This window comes from Clarias gariepinus, chromosome 12 (assembly GCF_024256425.1).
Source record: "Clarias gariepinus isolate MV-2021 ecotype Netherlands chromosome 12, CGAR_prim_01v2, whole genome shotgun sequence".
Classification (NCBI taxonomy): Eukaryota; Metazoa; Chordata; class Actinopteri; order Siluriformes; family Clariidae; genus Clarias; species Clarias gariepinus.
This window is the reverse complement of record NC_071111.1, coordinates 6,838,541-6,859,120: the sequence shown is the minus strand read 5'-3', so window position 1 is coordinate 6,859,120 and position 20,580 is coordinate 6,838,541. Positions and strand designations below refer to the sequence as shown.

The 20,580-nt window shown below is 38.2% G+C and overlaps 1 protein-coding gene across 2 annotated transcripts; it reads right to left on the bottom strand.

Annotated features, from left to right (window-relative positions):
• Positions 1–82: 82 nt before the first annotated feature.
• On the bottom strand, positions 83–19,717 carry epyc (epiphycan). Of its 2 annotated transcripts, none has more exons than XM_053508970.1 (10): positions 19,431–19,717; positions 15,261–15,435; positions 8,199–8,388; positions 6,816–7,943; positions 6,421–6,585; positions 5,933–6,052; positions 5,117–5,287; positions 4,192–4,394; positions 3,892–3,987; positions 83–1,059 (listed from the first exon to the last, which is right to left on the bottom strand). In XM_053508970.1, the coding sequence occupies exons 1-10, from the start codon at positions 19,475–19,477 to the stop codon at positions 889–891; spliced, it is 2,466 nt and encodes an 821-aa protein (XP_053364945.1). In that variant the 5' UTR covers positions 19,478–19,717; the 3' UTR covers positions 83–888. The 2 variants fall into 2 exon arrangements, with proteins under 2 accessions (XP_053364945.1, XP_053364946.1); XM_053508971.1 differs by having other exon boundaries at positions 5,117–5,275.
• Positions 19,718–20,580: the final 863 nt, after the last annotated feature.

The window sequence follows — 20,580 nt, the reverse complement described above, 5'->3', positions numbered from 1 at the left end:
AAACAAGCTTTATTCATCATCATCATTATCATCATCATCATCATCATTATTATCATCATGTGGTATTTTCCATAGAAAGCACATATGAACCAGGTTCAACATCTCTCACCCTTACACAATACAACATCTCTGAAGGGTTAACTCCAAGCCTCTTGCCCAAAAACAAATTGTGAAAATAACAAAAAAAAACAAAAAAACTTTTGATTAATTATATACCAAATATTGCAGTTCATGTGGAAAATATTATGATTTATGTAGTTTTTTTTATATTACAATACAGACTTTACAACGAAATAATTGTTTATGTTGATGCTTCTTTTATTGCATTAGATAATAAATTTTACCTTTCAAAGTTCACCAAGCGCCATTTGTGACTGATTTATGATAAACATATTTCCAAAACAATTCTATGAATAATAACAGCATATTATTTATTTATTATTTATTTATAATTTTTTTTACAAAATATATTTCATTTGTCCGGGTGTTGTCAGTCAAAAAACAAGTAGGATTTGTTAATAGGTTAGTCTTTTTTTTTTCTTTTTTTTTTTTTGCATATTGTTTGCATATGCACCTTCTATTTGTTCATTATTTTACCCCCTTCATTTTTTCTTTCCTGATTATTTTTCCATATTTAATGAAGCCGGATTGTTTTTCACTATTTATTTGCACATGCAAATTATATTAACATTTAAACATGTATAATGTGTGTTTATTGCACATGGTGTGTGTGTGTGTGTGTTCTGTCTGTGTCTCTGTCTCTGTGTGTGTGTGCCTGAAACCTCTTGTATAAGACAGCCATTCATATGAGTGTTTACTCCAGCCAAAGTTAAAAAAGTTGGAAACTCTCAGGGGTTTTGATGTGTGTCTGTAGAACTGTGTGTGTGTTTAAATAAGAGCGCCAACAGGAATACGTGGCAAACACACATAAGCCTGTGGAGTGTTGCTGAGGTTGATGGGGTTGCCGTCCAGGCGAATGTCCTCCAGCGCCATGCGGACGTAGTTCATGTCGTTCCGTTTGCAGAACGTGTCTTCGTGTATCATCTGGATGTTGTTGTTCTGAGGACAAGAAAGAAATGTTCATCTTCCTGTTCTGCTGTAACAACAACTTCCACAACTAAAACATAGGTTTACATTAATGACCTTTTTCCTAATATAGAGTTTTGTATACACTCATCATGAACATAAAACTCATTCTAATATTCGCCCTTTTAGGTCTTTTTTTTTTTTCAAACTAGTCCTTTTCTGAATCAGAATGATTATCCTAAACCGGGACTTCTCTGGTGAATGAATGCGCAAAAGTGATAGACGTTATGTCTTTAAGCACAGTACGGTGATGAGACTCGTAGCCGCAGTATAACATTTGAATGGTTCAGATGTTTAAAGAAAGCTGTACGTATGTGAATGTCGATCGCGGCTAATTGATGGCTCGGAGCCCACTGCAGTTGTTCCTGAGGAAAGTTTCTACCTTGATGTGTCCAAGCACTAGTGGAACGCTGGGATAAGAGCATTAGTGTAGCAGGAGATTATATAGAGAAATAAAGAGATGTTTTACTCTCAGAACTGTTTTCTGTTAGTCAGAAAAATCAAACGTCTAGGTTTGACTTGAACTCGTAAATTTTTTTATATAACAGAAATTCCCAAGAGGGGAGATTGGTACACAAGTTTTAAGTTATATTGGGTTTTCAGGAACACATGGCTAAAATTATACACACAACACACCTAAAATTTGGTTGAATCATTGGTTGACTCCTGGTTGGGTATTTGACCAGAATTAGTGGTGTTCATGTAAATTAGTTGGTCCACAAATCTCCGCCTCTTCTGATGTGTGATTAGGGCCAATGTCTGGTTGAAACGCTCCATTCATCCAAGTGTAAATGTCTAGCTGATACTTTGAGGCTCTGCTAAGAACTCTAAGGTAGTATTACTCCATCCACTTTGGATGCTGAGTAGCTAAACAGCCCCAAAAGATGATGCTACTACCAACACCACCATGCTTAACAGCTTTGGTATCCTTGAGGTTGAGTGCCTAACCTTCACTCCTCCAAACATACCTCGTCAAACCTTTCCTTCAGAAGTATTTGTGTTGAGCTGCAAACTTCAGTCAAGCTTGAAGAAATGGATTTTTGAAGTCCATGGTGATGTAAGACTCACTGTAGATAACAACACTGATTTCCAGCAGCTTACAGTTCATGGCAGTCCTGTGTCTTGGTGGTTCCTGGGTTGTTCCTGACCATCTCATCCGACTTCCTCTTAGGTGAGGGGAACAGTTTGGGTCTTTTCCATGACTTCTGTACATCTACCTTCATTTTTCTCAGACCTGCATTAAGCTCCTTGGACATGCACATGATACTGTGGTTTTTGGTCAATCTAATGAGTGCTGTCAAACAAAGCTTTTTCATGTTGCACAGAGAAGTTACCAGCTGGTGGTCATCATTATCATCACCAACAGGAAGTTGGGAAACCTTTGGCTCGGCGAATATAAGCAGATTTTCTGGGCTTTCAGCTTCACTAAATTAACAATCCAAATGGGTGTATGTGTCCTTTTTGACTCTGTGTTGATATGAGACAGCCAAAATAAATTGAACCCTATGCTTCAAACTAAACTTCTCCTTTCCTTTTTATTAAAACTGATTGGAAGGTGATAGAAAGCAGTAAACAGTATCTCATTACAACTGAGGTATGCCAAAGAGCATCTCCGAACACACAACACATTAAAGCTTGAAGCAGATGGACTTCAGCAGCAGAAGACCACACCGGCTGCCACTCATAGTGGGGTCACAATTTGGCATTAATGACATGAAAGCATGGATCCATCTTGCTTTGTATCAGCAGGTTAGGCTGATGATGTAATGGTGTGGAGGTGATTTTCTTGGGACACTTTGTACCAGTCGAATATGGTTTAAATGCAACAGTCATTTTATTTGAGTACCGTTGGTGACCTTTAAGACCAGAGGATAACACACCATGTGACAAGGCTAAAATCATCTTGAACATGACAATGAGTTCTCTGGACCAAAATGGCCTCCACAGTCACCAGATCCCAATCCAATAGAGCTCGTTTGGGATGTGATGGAACGGGAGATCCACATCATGGATGTGCAGCCAACAAATCTGCAGCAATTGGATGACGCTGTTATGTTATTGACTAAAATCTATAAGGATGGTTTCCAGCACCTTGTTAAATCTATGGCACAAAAAAATTTACCTGGATCCGAAAGCAAAAGAAGTCCAAGCCAATAGTAGGATGGTGTACAAGTATGTAGCGATGTGGCCAGAGTGTATATATATCACAATACTGGGTTGTGATAAAATCTTCAGGATACATAACGTGCATCAAAAGTAGTTTTAATTATTTATTAAATGAAGTCAAATAATTAGCCCCTAGTTACAGTAATACAACACATTGCTAATAATGTGTCATATTAATATATATATATATATATATATATATATATATATATATATATATATATAACTTTCTGTAAGATTAGAAATCTAAAATAAAAAAATAAAATATATATATTAGCAACTGCAACATATTTTCACTACCCAGATTTATCTACAGTATTAACCATTGGTATTAAACATTAATGTTGATATAAAAAAAATAATATTTAATATTAATATATTACAAATTACTATTAAAATTTAAAAAGGATTTAATAATATTAAATATTGGTATTAAAATATAAAATTTAAATATGAAATCAACTGTGAATATACCTGAAGTTAATCTTTCATGCTTTTACAAGCAGACAAAATATAATCTGTCTGCTTTTAAAGCCATGAAAATGTACAAAGGGTTTTCTAATAAGCGTCGATGTAAAATGTAACAGTTTCACATGGAGTGAACAGATGGGGGCAGCACTGAGGTGGGAGTGCCGGTACCTGTAGGTGCAGAGAGCGGAGACTCTCAGGCAGAGGAACAGGAATGTGATCGAGGCTGTTGTCTGTCAGGTAGAGGTAAAGCAGTCTTGTCATGTCCTACAACACAGAAACGTCTTGGTTACAGACGTACATTATATTACATAAGGAATAAACAAGACCCTGTCTAAGCTGTTACTATGGAAACAGTAATGTATAGACTATTCGACCATACATTAAACAATACATAAGGAACAGCTGTAGTAAGCATTACTTTCACCTTCACCCACAACTGCTTGTATAATGCTTTTTTTAATCTCTTACCTTGAAGGCTTCATTCTGGATGCTAGTTCTGCCCAGGTGGTTGTGACTGGCATCAACAAGAGTCATGGTGGCTGGCAGAGCTGGAAGTTGAGCCACATTGTTTTCTCGTATTACCAGTTCCTCTAATGCGGGCAAGCCGAAGAACGCGCCGTCTTCGATCTTTGAGATGGCGTTACTTGTCAGATCAATCCTCTTCAGTTTGTCTTTGTAATGGAGAGCAAAAACAAACACACACACACACACACACAACATTTAGATTAGTCTATATTCAGAATTCAAATAAATACAAGAGTGTACTGTTGAACTGATGGCGAACATGTTTTATATTTCATATAAAGCTGTATAAAGAAAAGAAATGAGAACTTAAACTGAATTTCAACTTCTCAATTAGATAGATAGATAGAGAAAGAGAGAGAGAGAAAGAGAGAGAGAGAGAGCTTTATCCATCCTACACTGCAAAAAAATATGTATTTTAGCAACTGAAAAATATATTGACAATTTTTTCAATATTTTTTTATTTATTGAATTGACAAAATTTTTATCCTATAAGCATATCATTTGTTTCTTTCATGAAATAAATTTTTACAACTATCAAAGCAAAATGTGATTAGTTTAAATCTAAATAAAAAATGATATATACTAAATTGACCAGAATCAAGACGTTTGCATTTCCTAAGACGTCGTTTCTTTGCAGTGCAAAAGGGAGAGAGTGTATATTGTTCCAGCAGCAAATTCACGAATTATACAAAACAACATACAAAAGGACAAGCGGAAATACAACATAGGGCTTAATGTGTTGGGTTGAAATTTTATAGCTCGTCATTTTATGGCAGTTATCTTAATCTATGGATATCCACAATCCTGAAGTAAATGATCAACAGTATCATTAAATGCATACATCACAATATCACTACAATAAACATACTCATGTTAGCGAAGTCAGATTTGTTGATCTTAGTGATCCTGTTGAAGCGGGCGTAGAAGTGAGTGGTATCTTTGGGAAGAGGCGGTACATTCAGCAACCTCGCATCATCACAGTACACAGATCCCACCAGGCAGGTACACAGCACACAGGTGGGCATACCTTGCGTCGATTCTAGTAGATATTGCCCAGGAAAAAAAGAAAGACACATAAATATGATTTCGCAAAAGGCAAACAAAGCAACAGTTACAATAAAGCAGTTTGAACCTTTTAACCTTTGATTGTTCCGCTTTTTGTTCTTTTGAATGCAATTGCAGTACACCTTAAACTATCAAGAACATTGAATGTCTGGTGAGCATGTGTTGGAAGGATTTTTGACTCTCTACGAATTTTCCCTAAACTAGTTCTTTATTTAAAAAAGATATTAATGAATGAAAGGTTTTTTAGTGGGTTGTAATTGTGTGATGTGATTTTACTCTTATATTCGAAACAATTCCTCAACGCAGAAGTGTTTAAGAGAAACACAACAGACAACTGTGCATCTTTAATATCTGGATTACTGTTCTCTATTATTGCCTTTTTAGCATAAGCTAATCCTTTAACAGGTCTGTTCTAATAAATCTTTTTAAAGGATGTTCCAGTTTATAAACGTAAACAATGTATACTTAAAACATACACCATTATGTTATAATGAAAGTATACCAACCTTAGGTTTCATATCTCTTAGTGAAATATCTGATCAATTCTATGTGGGTGTTGTAGTCCACAATTTTCATGTTGGTTGATCTTAAATGCACAATAAACAGATAGGACACTAACCTTGTCCATCAAAATCAACGACCTCAACATCAGGTTCAGGGCTCTCAGGTACCCCTGAACCTGGTGTACTCCCTGTCCCCTCCTCGAGTGAGATCTGGGTGGTGGGAGGCAGCTCCTCCTCTTGTTACACACAACGTTAGGATGTTAGGAGAAGGATTAGCATGGGGTTTGATAAAGAAATAAAGTGAGCAGTGAAGATCTTGAAATGAACACAAATAACACACATTTAACCCATTACAGCCAGTTAAATGAAGCACAAAGGTTTGTAAGAAGAGGAAAATATCAAGTATTTGTAGACAGGCTGTGTATTGAACCTGTCAGCAGTACGAGGAAACAGGACACTGCAAATTATTTACATAGTTAAAGTGATCCAATGTACTGTAAGCTTGTTGGGCCACATATGACCCTGGGACTCTTTTCCAGACTTTGGTGCTATCAAGTTGCAATTATTTACAATATGATCTCTACAGGGTAGGTGAAGTACTAACCTTCATTTATGGTAGTAGGGATGATTGTTACCCCTTCCCAAGTAAGCTCAGTTTCCTCAGGAGTCCCTGGAGTTACAGGCTCCCCAGAGAATATTTCTGTTACTATTTCCACATCTTTAATGGTTTCTTCAGGGCCCTTGGTAACCGTAATGTCGATTTCCTTATCTTGGTAAAGACAAGGCGATGTGGTAAGAAATCAATTTGAGACCCTTAAAATTCCTGACAGTATCATCATATCTTTAGCAGTAACAGCTAATAAGAAGTGAATCAGAAAAAAAAAAGTTCACCCGGCCATCTAGACACCCAGTGAACCCATAGTGGAACACATGACATTCTGAACTATACAGGTTTTAGGTGTACAGAATGCAGTTTCCACTACAGCCAAATGTACTGACCTCCAGGAATTAATATTATTTCTTCATCCGGAACCCCAGAAGGTCCAGAGCCAGACTCCGCAGAAACAAATTCCCCAGAAGGTCCAGAGCCAGACTCCGCAGAAACAAATTCCCCAGAGGCTCCAGAGGCAGACCCTGAAGAAACTCCAGGAACAAGGTCTCCAGAGGCTTCAGACCCATACCCTGAAGAAACTCCAGGAACAAGGTCCCCAGAGGCTTCAGACCCAGACCCTGAAGAACCTCCAGGAACAAGGTCCCCAGAGGCCTCAGAGCCAGACCCTGAAAAAACTCCAGGAAAAAGGTCCCCAGAGGCCTCAGAGCCAGACCCTGAAGAAACTCCAGGAACAAGGTCCCCAGAGGCTTCAGAGCCAGACCCTGAAGAAACTGCAGGAACAAGGTCCCCAGAGGCTTCAGAGCCAGACCCTGAAGGAACTCCAGGAACAAAGTCCCCAGAGGCTCCAGAGACAGACCCTGAAAAAACTCCAGAAACAAGGTCCCCAGAGGCTCCAGAAGCAGACTCTAAATAATCTCGAGAAACAAGGTCCCCAGAGGGTCCAGAGCCAGACTCTGCAGAAACTACAGAAACATGGCTCCCAATAACTCCAGAAACAAGATCCCCAGAGGCTCCAGAGACAAACTCTTCAGAAACTCCAGAAACAATGTCCCCAGAGACTCCAGAGACAAACTCTTCAGAAACTCCAGAAACAATGTCCCCAGAGACTCCAGAAACAAAGCCTCCAGATACTTCGGAAACAAAGTCCCCAGAGATCTCAGAAATAATGTCTCCAGATGTTCCAGAAACAAAGTATCCAGAGCCCCCAGAAATAAAGCCACCTGATACCTCAGAAACAAAGTCACCAGATACTCCTGAAACAAGGTCTCCAGATTCTTCTGGTACAAAGTCTCCAGATACTCCTGATCCAACGTCTACTGAGCCTTCAGAACTAATATATCCAAAGCTTACATCTTCAGAGCCCCCAGAACCTGCAGAACCCAAATGCTCCCCAGAAGGGTATTCTCTAGCACCAGGAACATTTCCAGAAATCCCCGAAGCTCCAGAAGCCCCAGAACCCAAAGAGTCTCCTGAGATACGAAGGATTTCAGTTGGTGTCAGACGCAGCTCTTCCTCTTGTTAGAGACAAGATTAGGTGTTAAAAGACTGATTAGAACTGCATGATGACCATGATTCAGTTTAGACGGTTAGAGATGATGGGAGCAATGATTTAGATGAAGCAAGGGTTACAGAATTATGAAGTAAACATTTAACCAATCAAACTGCTAGTTAAATGGATATTAAGCATTTCTTATATTGGTAAGTGCGGGTAAGACAGTATTGTGTGTGTGTTTGTGTGTGTGTGGGTACTGAGTTGGTGTAATACAGACCTCCTGGGGTGTGTGATCCTATCAAAATCTCTGGCACTCCAGAGCCTGATGGGATGAGTGAAGGCCTTATAGGTAATTCATTTTTGTTCCCATGTTCTTTGTCTAGTTCGTCTTCCTCCTCCTCTTCCTCTAGCGAGGCACCATATACTGTCTCACTGTCCTCATCTGGGGTTAGGGTGCTAATCTCTATCTGCAAATAAAGGAAAGGTAAAATCCACCATGTTATGGTTAGTGTCTTTTAAATCTTTTTTTTTTCATTTATGTGCATGTATTTGCAATTTATCTTATTTATACAAAGCAATGGAAATTAAAAGCTGAACATCTTCTCAAATGTTAATCAGCAGGTTGAATAATGCTGGCTGGAAAATATGAGTAAAACTAGGTCTTTTTTTTTTTTACTAAACTGCTCATTTACCGGACTTTCTATTATTTTTCATGAAATGTATAAAAATTATTTGTGGTAAATTCTGACAGGTTTCCTCACATTTCCTGTTTTCCTAATTAATATTAATTTTGTCATAAATATTTATATATTTTTTAATTTTTAATTTAATGTTTTTTTATATAGCACTTTTAACAATAAGGAGAAATACAATGTAAGAGATGGGATCCAGTTGAAGTTTTTGAGCATCTATGATATCTGCAGTTACAGTACGAACCAGAATGTGGCGCCATAAAACCATCTGTAATGAACTCGTCTCACTCACGCTCGAAAATCAGATTCTATCATCAACATGTGAATGGTCCTTGTGGAACCAAGACATACATGGAGGCAGAAAATCCTTCTCCATACACACTGCTTCATTTGCACAAAGCAATCAGGCATTCCCCGATGAGAAAACTGTAAAGCCATGGCACAACCTAAAACCCCTGTGCTCATTCTGCGTGATTTGCATGAGCTGTGAGAATATCATAGCTGGACTCTACATAAATTCTTTTCCTTAAGGTTAAGTAAGCATTTAATAGGCATAACTGGAGTTTCAGGGTAATGACACTGAGGTTTTTTGTGTGCTAGCTGGAAATCTATCCCCCTGTCTGACCATCAGCCCCCACTCCCCAAGCAAACACACATATCTGTGGGGGAAAATGCAGAGGGCTTAAATAAGCCAGAGTACCAACTTGTTGCAGCCACCACATACACAGACGCTAAATCATACTCAATTATACAGTATAGTTGATATAAATCCTCAGATGCAGCTGGGTAAGGAAAGAAATTTACTTATGTGAGCTCATAGAGCACGTGTCTGCTTATGAGCAGTGGTCAAAACAATGCGACTGGTCAGTATGAGTCACACCGTTGTCAGACTTTTATCCACAGGAGGTATTTTTACTGCTTTTTTTTGGTATAGCACTTTTATTAATTCCACAAGCTAGCAATAAAACCAGGCAATTTTACTAACTTCAGTTTATATCTCTATGTACATTTATAAAGTCTGCCAGTCAAATGTTTTTAACCATTGTTGGTTAAATTAAGGAGCGGCTAAGGCTCTTGGTTGCTGGTTTGGGCATCTGAGGATCAGGGTTCGAGCCCCGTAATTGTTGGGGTGCCACACCCCATTTCTTCCCAGTCACTGGATGCAGTGCTGGTCCCGAGCCCAGGAATAATAGAAGGGTTGCGTCAGAAAGGGCTGCCGGCATAAAACCTGTGCGAAGTTGTTGTGTGGATTGATGGTCCGCTGTGGAAACACTTTGATGGGAGCAGCCAAAAGACTAACAACAACTCATGGTCAATAATCAAGTATTGGAAGGTCTAACCAAGGGCCTTCTCATACTCTGATGAAAAAATCCAAAAACGTTGAGGGAATGGGGGGAAAATGGTTTATATTATAGTTTATATTAGTTTAAAGTTTATTCTCATGATATCACTATGATAAAAGCAGGCTCTTATCTGTTACTACTGTATATTGTCACTCCGTGACAAACACCAGAGAAACATAATATGAACTTAATGCAGTCTTCTACAGCCCGTTATGGACCTACCATGGTCATAGAACAAACCTTAAGATGGTGTTTTAAAAACTACATTGATGAAAAAGCACCACAGTGATGTACCAGTCAGAACAGGTTTGGAGTACGTCAACTGAAGAGGTGTTAGTTAGACCGTTAACTGGTCAATGCTTCCATAACTATGTCATTATTAAGTTCTCACTGCATGTTGTTTCAACCATGTCCTTACCAGACTTTTTTGCGTGGCAGCACCATGTCAAGAGAGACAATATGATATCCCTACTGGTTCCTGTTCCATTTCTGACATGTTGTACAAGTTCTTACTGCGTTTACCCAAATTTTGCAGACAAACCCTTGGAACATGGAACCTTATCCTTGAAAATCAATGGATAACATGTAGCCAGCTTGAAGAAGAGACGCATCTGTCTGTGTGAACTGTACAATCATTCACCATCACCACTCACACATTATAGGAACTCAGCGAGGAGTTATCGCCACAGTCCTGACCTCACTCTATGTCATTTCCACATGTTTGGGCCTTGAGTTTCTGGCAAGCCAGCATCTCAGACATGAAGCAGGCAGTCCAGTCATGGCTCTAGCGTGCTGAGAAAACATTCTACCTTGGTGACTTGGTAACTTGCGATGTTATCCACACACTAGTGACTTAAACCTCGTAAAATAGCTTCTATTAATCTGTTATGCATTGTAATTAATAAAAAGGGTGCCCATTAGTATTTTGCACTAAACTCTAACTTAATTATGGCAATCAGTGGTCACACAGTCATATCAAAGTACAGTATTTTCACAAATATGATGATTTCTACATTTTGGAGAACTGCATGTTTATTGCTCTATTTATTGATGAAACGTAGAACAATTAGAGCAAATGAATGCATGTAAGACCATACTAGTCTAAAAGTGAAATAAATATATTTCATGTCAGAACAATTTAAAGTTGATAAAATTGTACCTTGAACCCCAACAGTAAAGTATATCCAACAATCTACTACTACTCGGGTCAGGATGGCCGAGCGATCTAAGCGATCTTTACAGTCTTTCCTGGAAGCGTGGGTGTGAATCCACCTTCTGACAATAGTGCTATTTCTTTTGGCACAGCGGTGGCTCAGAGGGCCCCCCAGCTCCAACAGGTTACCACTGTTGGTCCCATGAGCAATGCTCTTAACCCTATCTGCTGCAGGGGTGCTATATCATGGCTGACCCTGTACACTGACCCCAGAGTTATGCAAAGACAACCAATAAGCGATGGGATATGCAAAAAAAGAATTGGGCAGTAATGTATAGTATATGTGACAGGCGGCATAGTGGTGTAGTGGTTAGCGCTGTCGCCTTGCACCTCCAGGGTCTGGGTTAAATTCCCGGCCAGGCTCGATTTCCATCTCGGTGTGCATGGAGTTTGCATGTTCTCCCCGGGCTTGGTGGGTTTCCTCCGGGTACTCCGGTTTCCTCCCACAGTCCAAAGCAGGTTAGGCTAATTGGCGTTCCAAAATTGACCGTAGTCAGTGTGTGTGCCCTGTGATGGATTGGCACCCTGTCCGGGGTGTACCCTGTCTCGTGCCCTAAGCTTCCTGGAATAGGCTCCAGCCCCTTCACAACCATGGATACAGGATAAAGCAGTATAGAAGATGAGTGAGTGAGTGAGTGAGTGAATGAGCGAGTGAGTGAGTGAGAATAAAATTTAATTTAATTGAATACAGCAGATTAAGTCATATCATTGTATATGCAATGTTTGCTTATATATCAATATCTTACCAGCAGTTTCAATGTAAAATTTCAAATTCCAAAATTTTATTGTTCATGTTTAAATATAGTTTATAATAAAAGTTTAAATATATAAATCTACTGTATATAAACATTGGTACTTGAGGTACAAGCAGATTGTGTTGCATCAAAATGTCAAACAAGAAAGGATCGTGTTCCTGCTAAGCGAATTTTAATACTAATCTGTATCAATACACTTACCTAACTAATTATCACTTTAGCTACCACTTAGCATAGCTTAACCTTTTATGTTTCTGATCAAATCATGAGACTTGGCTTTTGCACTAGAACCTCCACTTGTTTGATGTGCTGCTTAATATAGATAAGATTCATCTACCCTTGATAAGTGTCTATTTCATTTTAATATTTATTTAATAAAATTTTTACATGCAAAAGAACAAACAAAAACATTTGTGCGTTGATGCTCCCAGTTTCCCAGTTTGGAAGTGGTTAAAAATAAACTCCTGATCTGGTGTATTCCCTTCTTTTTCCAACACACTGTAATCAACTGATCAGCCAATTAACAGGGTTAACATTGAGTGAAATAGGCGTGTCAGAACTACAGATAGTATAAAAACTTTGCAAACCCTCCATGAAATCACACAACATCATGCTGACTCCGCCCAAAACCCCTGTTAATCCATAACTGGGCAAATGTGCAGAATAAACTGAGACTGTCTGTTGTTTACAACATGCCTACTTCTTTCAGAAGAGCTGACAACTAAGACATGATCGTGTGAACGATAGGCTACGGGGAGCAGAGGTAAAGAGGGTGCAGGACTTTAAGTTTGTTAGGGTCAACGGTCCAGAGCAACAAAGAAAGTGGAAAGGAGGTAAAGAGGCGGATACAGGCAGGTTGGAATGGGTGGAGAAAAGTGTCAGGTGTGTTATGTGACAAAAGAATATCAGCAAAAGTGAAGGGAAAGGTGTACAGTTGACAGTGGTGAGACCAGTGATGCTCTACGGCTTAGAGACAGTGGCGCTGAAGAAAAGACAGGAGGCAGAGTTTGAGGTAGCAGCAATGAAGATGTTGAGGTTCTCTTTGGGAGTGACAAGGATGGATAGGATAAGGAATGAGTTCATCAAAGGAACAAAACAACATGTTAGATGTTTTGGAGATAAAGTCAGAGAGGCCAGATTGAGGTGGTTTGGGCATGTTCAGAGGAGAGATTGTGAATATATCGGAAGAAGGATGTTGAGGTTTAAACTGCCAGGCAGGAGGTCTAGAGGAAGACCAAAGAGGAGATTTATGGATGCAGTAAGAGAGGACATGAAGTTAGTAGAGGAAGCAGAGGAGAGGGTTTGGTGGAGGCAGATGATTCGCTGTGGCGACCCCTGAAAGGGATTAGCCGGAAGACAAAATAGAAGCTAGCTTAGCTTTAGCTTTGCAAAAATTCTAAATACTGTTAATTTACTGTAAATGCTAACGTTATTTTTGCGCTTAATTGAACCCTGTCCTCCCAATCCTTCACGATGTACCATGTTAACTCCTACATTTCTTGTGCCAAGTTAAACTACAATGATTTCAGTTAGCTGGTTAGCTAAAGCGATGCATAGCAGACAATTATAATTTTAACTGGCAAGTTTTAAAGAAATTTACCCCAGGACTGTTGACATGAATTCGGAAATCTGGCTTTGGAGACCAAATCTTTGTTTGTCTGTTTGCTTGTTTGTTTGTTTGTTTGTTTTTGTTGTAAAGTTGGATAATTAGCATGGGGCTCTATGGGGAGGGGCTCACTCTTGGAAATAGGGTCATTTGAGAAAGTGAATGATTTGTCACTTTATTTTTCAGAACCAAACTTCATTTGTCCTGGGTCGGAGCATGGAAAACACTAAAATGTGTATGGCAAGGGTGGGTCCAGGATTGGAAAACATTTGCAAAGATAAAGGAAACTTAGCTAATTACAAAAGTGTACCATTTGGAATAAATGCTGTGGTTGGTATTGTTTTAGACAAATGAACTTCATACATCTTAAGCACCCTTAACTAAGTAACTTAAACTTCTTATCTTTATGGAAGACTTGATCCTGTGATATCATTTTGGCTTACTGCTCTGAATATCTGCCCGATCAGGAACATGTTTGAGACGTCTCCATGCATAAATACTTGCACTGACTTCCAACAATTGCCAAACATTATTTATCACACTTGGATTGGTATCATTCAAAGAATTTGTATGCATCTAAACTGAAGACATGGCAAGAAAGACCAAGCAGATGGATATAACATGTTTTCCATACCACTGTGCCAAAAGAACATGAAGTGAGCCAACAGAAATCTGGGTAGACTATAAATACTTTAAATTCCCCAAGTTTTAGGGAAAGGTCTCCAGTGACACACAACCACATTAAATCAGCTGCTACATGCTAGAGTCATGAATAAGTAAGTAAGTAAATAAATAAGAGAATACATGTGAACAGAAAATGCACTAAGCAAGACTTTTTCAAGCATGAAAGTGTCCTGGAAAAGACAACGTTCTGATTTTGAATTTCGTAGTTACTTTTTATACTCCTAAATATAAGGGGTGTTCAAGTCAAAGCGGACAAATAACCGAACCCAGTTCTGAGAAATCTCTCTATATCCCCTGCTACACTAACCCACTTATCCCAGCTGTTGTAACACACCCAAGCTATATTACAAGGGGGATCAAGTCACTAGTGCTTGGAACCCGTCAAGTTTGAAAGTTTTCTCAGTATGCCGGAGCGATGATCGAACTTCTGTTTCATGTCTGAAACACCAGCTTCCCAGCAACACGTTTGTGGAAATAGAATGGTGGGTGTTTCAATAACTCCTAGATAAGTTCCTGTAATGTGCATGTGGTGTTGGGGAATGATTGTGTAGATCTGTCTCTTCCACAAGTTGGTGAAAAAAGTTATCTACTGATCATGGTACTGTGCTTGAAGGCTACTCTACCAGAAATTTCATGACAAGTCCCGGTTTGATTTGAACACCCTTCATACATTTACATGGTTTTACTTTTCACTTAAGTCTATTGTGTGTGCATATTCCACGTGTTATGACAAGGAATCAGCTGATTTTACGTTAGATAAATAAATAATCCTTGACGCAAATAAAACTCCACATAAGAATATGAATGGAAAACTAGAAAAATGAATAATTATAATATTTATTCCAGGATTACACATAAAAAACATATGCAGATTTATATAATAGTACCTGAAGACAAATCTAAGTATCTAATGCTTCTTAACAATAAATTCATTAAATTCATTGTTAGCTTTGAGAAAAAAAAAGATTCTTTTTTTTTATCAGGACCCATAGCACATTTACTTCCTCACCCACACATAGCTACCCATAGCAACTATCCATTCCCACCTCAGGTTCATCCGTGGTCATCTCCTCATAATATTCGACGTCTACGTTGTCGAGGTCCTCGTCATAGTTGTCTGGTTCCACTTGACGGGTGTATCTTGCGGGAGAAGCCAGAACCATATTTAGGACCAGGAGTCCCAAAACTAACCTGCATGGCATCATCATCATCATCATCAACCTGTGGGAAGGATATATCAGAATGAAGAAGACCGTACAAACAACTTAACTTTTCTTGGGTCTATTTTTCTTTTTTTCTTGGGTGTTGTTTTTAGCAGTGTGAGGTTATAACTGGTGCAACTTCTGTAACCTTCTTTGCAAAACTAGAATTGTTTTTATAGGATCATTATTGGTTTTATTATTGATGCCCTCACTTTTTCCCACTTCTAAGCAAACTATTCGCTCATATTAAAGGCGTAACCAAAAACAATCCCTATTTAACTAATGTTATTCCAGATATGCAGTAGTTACATATAATGTATAGGGTATGTTCAATGCACTAATTATTGAACATACCCTAGAGCACTAGTGACCTGAGTCTTACCAAAAGTCAGCCAAGGACACGAGAGGCAGTGCCAGACACCCAGGCTAGGGCTGCTTTGTTTTGGTCATTTTGACTCATTAAAAGCCCTGGATGCATGCCTACATACCTTTCTTATTAGTTTCGCTGTAATTACCGAGTCATTTACAGTAACATGAATCGTTGGTAATCAGCTCAGTTCAAAATCATGGACTTTTTAAAAAACAAACATTTATAATTTTGTCAGTTTAATTTTGTATTATTTTGTCAGTTTTTATTGTTCATCATATTCTCATTGCTGGTTATTTTAATATATACAGTGCATATGAGAATAAAATGAACGAAAGCATCTGCTGTTGTAGGGAAAAAAAACAGTGACTGTGTAGTGTGAAGCAGGATATATGTGGCATATAGGGTGCTTATAGGTAATCTGTCCCACCTAGGTGAAACATTACATTTTCAGATATCCCGATTCATGCTTCGTTTAGATAAATATGCATACACATTTATATTTGTAGTGTCTTTTTAAAATTCAAATCTTTCAATGATCTTAACTGTCATTCAGATAAAACTTGGCCTGTTTAGATTTCACATGAAGAGACAAAAATCTAAAAAAAAAGTGTATTATTTTTAAATGCTAAATTGTTAGGAGATTACAACATGAATTTGACCTGGTTACGGACACTACAGATTTATTATTATTATTTAAAATTTATATCCTTAATTTTTATTTTAAAGTTGTTTAATTTAAACAAGAATATTTACAGGTCATATGCTTCTTAAATCTTACAGCAATTTTAGTATTAATACTCATAAAGAAATATGAATAATTTGCCTTTTAAATTATTATCGTTTAAACAGTAAAATGCCATTTTTGGGCACATATAAAATCTTTCCAAAACTTTAGCAACTTGAAATGTTTAGGGAAGCAAGATTGGTCACTTTTATATTGCATAAACTTTAAAAATAGCTTCTTGGCACAAATTTTCTATATTATATGTATAACATAAAAAAACTATAAAATCCTTATTGTTTAGCATTTGCATATAGTTAAACTTTAGAAACATTTTGGAAAGTAAGCATTTTTTAAACTTATGTTAAAGCAGCTGTAAACAGTTCATTTCTTTACCAGCCTGTTTGTTTTTCCTTTTTAATAGTGAATAAAAAAAAAGAAACAATAAACAGAAACTGCAAATATGGTGTATATGTTAACTCTTAGGGTGTCCTATAGAAAATGAAAACTAACTTTTTATTTATTTATTTATTTATTTATTTTTTATAAAATATATACTTAGTTTCAGTTAGATTTTTCTTTGGCAAAAGAAGAACATATTTAATTCTCATGGCTGGACCAGAAATTGATTATTGGTGACTTTTGGGACACCCTGTATTGAAATTAATTAATTAATTAACGTTTTCAGTACTCTGTCTTATACTGTCTTATTTAGCTTTGGGCCAGGCGTTTCTCTGTGCTTATTAACAGAGAGTCTGACTTCAGAAAGCTCAGAACTCCTGTTAGTGTAATAATACAATATCACTTTTAAAGCCACAATGTAATTAGTTTACCTGATCAAAGCTTTTTTTGTGTGTGTGTGTGTCTGTGTGTGTTTGTGGAGTAGGCATAAGAGCAATTTTCTGGAAATTAGTTTATTTTTATTTGTTTTGTGCTCCCTTGATTTTTTTGTTGGGGTAAGAAATAAGTGAGTGCAATAGGATAGGACTAGAAATCCACTGACACAGCAGCACCTTTGAATCCAAAATTGTTACTGCAGGTCAAACCCTCGTCCAAGCACGAACCTTTAAAGCTAGAATGGTATCTTCATGACTCAAGTGTGGACCTGAATGGGGTGTTCCTTTATGGGGGTTAACTTTGTGGATTTTAATCATGTATGTTGTCGTTTTTTAATAGAAATAGATTTGAGTGTTACAGAGAGCTTAGACTTCTTTCTAGAGTCTATGATTATATTCGGCCAAAACATGGCATTGGTGGTAAAGAAAAAAAAAAGGTGAATTTTCAGATAGGATCATTTAACACAATTTTCTATAATATATCCAGTAACAATATGAATACAAGCTTGTGACTTGTTGAAGAAAATTATTCAACACTTTCCACCTTCACTTGACCAATCATATTCCAGAATTCAGCAGCACTGTGGTGTTTATTAGTATGTCTTATTGTAGGGTATTCCTCAGTAACACACTGACACTTCAGCTCAAAGTGCAAAGAGACAAAATGATTAAAAGAGAGAAATGGAATAAGTTGGACTATGTAGACTTTTAGCTAGTTTGTAATATGATGTATTACGCAGTAAGCTACATTTTCTCCTTTTGAGTGTATGATTATGGATAAGGTCTGGGTTTGAGAGTCAGAGAGACTGACAGCAGACTCAAGAAAGGATCAAGAAGAGGTGGAGGAGGGAGGAGAGCCGTGAGCACAGAAAGAGCCGGTGTGGATGTGGATGAAGTTCTGGTCCTCAAGGTGAGATGGAGAAGGCTTGGTAAAAGGGGGATGTGTGTGTGAGTGTGTGTGTTAGAGCGAGAGTGAAAAAGCTTTGACAGAGCTTCTTTATAAGCATATATCCCAATTTGTCTCCGCACTCATACTCGAAATTCCACCAGGGGTTGTGGACAGGATGGGAGCTGGGAGCTGAGACGAGGGGAAAAATTCCCGTGGACTCATTGACTCATGAGTGTAACGCTCTAACAGATACACATACAGATCTTTCAGACATGTCACCCCTCTCGACTTGCTATTTTTACACTTTCTGGAATTGTGATTATATATATAAATCTGTTCCGTGTGGTTTTTAATTCCTGTCAGCACACACTGGAAAGGATGATCTTTTTTTTTTTATATATATTTTTTTAATAGAAATGATTCATTAAGGACATGGCAGAAAGTTCAGGATCTTCTGGTGTGCACTTTTGCACGGAGAGTGAGGCTTTTTTGTGTCTTGTTTCTGACAGCATCAAACTCAGCAGGGACACACTGAAAGAGGGACTGTGCTTCACACACAGCTAGCCTTTTATACACTTGCAGAAGTGTGTGTAGTGTACATAGAGTGTGTATGTGTTTTCCTTGGCTCTGAGTCTCAGCTCTAGATATTGATTAAGTTCACAATTTCTTCAAGAACCACATGTGCTCCATCCTCAATAGATTTAAATACAGATATTATGCATCATATAATAATAATAATAATAATAATAATAATAATAATAATAATAATAATAATAATAAGCCTAATAATAATGTCCTATTAGGCATTAATGAATTAATAACTTTCATTAAATTAACATTTTGCACATATACAGAAAACCAGTGTATCGGTTTCACATTTCTTTTTCCATAATCCATGTGTTAAAACAAAGCTTTTTAATGAGGCATACCTTAATATTTAATCATTAGAACGACCTATCCCACATGCAAATTGCATACAATTAAAATTCTGATATATATATATATATATATATATATATATATATATATATATATAAACAATATAATCATCTGAAAAGAGCATCAGAAACAAATTTTAATCCATGGTCTAGTCATTTCCTTCATGCATATATTAGGACAATGTAAATGCATAAACCATAGAATGTGCATTATTAAATCAAAGATGAACTTTACTCTCAGAGTTTAATAGAACGCTTACCTTTGTCTCCCGCTTTTCCAGATGGTCCTGTGCTTCAGCTCGGACATGCACCAGGTGGGCCTGCCCAAAGTAAAGGGTCTCTCTCTCACGCCGGCTGCGAGAAGGGGTATGGGTGTGTGTATATGTGTGTATGTGTGTGTGTGTGTGTGTGTGTGTTTGTATATTGTCGTGCACTGTGATGTGTGAGTGTGTATGCACGTGTGTGTTTGCACGTGTGTGTGTGTCTGGGTGGGTGGGTTTGTATGTATGCACTCCTAGACCCCGGGTGCTCTACCTGCAGTGTGTGTGCGAAGGTAGGCACTGAGACCGAGCAGAGGGGAGCGATTGGTTTTGGTCAGATCTGCAGGAGCAGCAGCACCCAGCCCACACTACAGCACATTTAACATGCACACATATGCACACACACACACACACACACACACACACACACACACACACACACACACACACACACACACACACACAACCCCCCCCAGAGCATTCAACTGTTTCTTTCTTGATCTGAGAATAAAAGATAGGTATTAGATATTTTGTCTTGCTTTTTTTTTATTTAATTTTTTTACTGCATGTGCCGGTCCTTTCATGTTCGGATCTGCTGGGCCCCAGTACACAATGGGCCCTCTGTCAGGCTCCTCTGTTAGTCCTGGACCAGGAGGAAATCTTGCCTGGAGAAAGGCCTTTGCTTCAGTCTCTCCACAGAGCCAGGTTCTAACGCTGAGCCAGTTACACAGTGCATCTCTCTGCCAAGAGATGCAACACTCCACAGAAACAAAAGCCAGCTTGCTGTCAGGAAGGTTCCTTTACAAGATCTCGTGTGTCAGCTTCGTTTGTTTTACAAGCCAAAAACTTTCTCCTTCCGAAACTTTGATCTCACTAAGCCTTGATTTGCGCGGCACCTCTGTAGGGTTCTACATTAACCCTATCCTATCCTATTCTATCCTATCCTATCCTATCACTGTTAGAACATTCATCACAAATAATAAAGGAATCCTTGTTCCTTTATACATCACCAGTGGTGGCTCATTCTGTTAATGCTCGGAATTACTGACCGGAAGGGCACCTGTTCTAATCCCAGCTCGGTCAGTTTGCCGCTGTAAGGGCCATTGAGCAATCTGTCCGCTTCCGGTGCACCATATAATGCACTCTGACC

What these genes read in the sequence shown, in the direction of transcription:
- epyc (XM_053508970.1), bottom strand. Translation starts at nt 19,477, where the DNA reads ATGTCCGAGCTGAAGCACAGGACCATCTGGAAAAGCGGGAGACAAAG. An exon ending in CCCTACTACCATAAATGAAG is followed by an intron (nt 6,053 to 6,420) that starts GTTAGTACTTCA and finishes GTGTGTAACAAG; the next exon opens with AGGAGGAGCTGCCTCCCACC. An exon ending in CGTTGATTTTGATGGACAAG is followed by an intron (nt 5,288 to 5,932) that starts GTTAGTGTCCTA and finishes AATATCTACTAG; the next exon opens with AATCGACGCAAGGTATGCCC.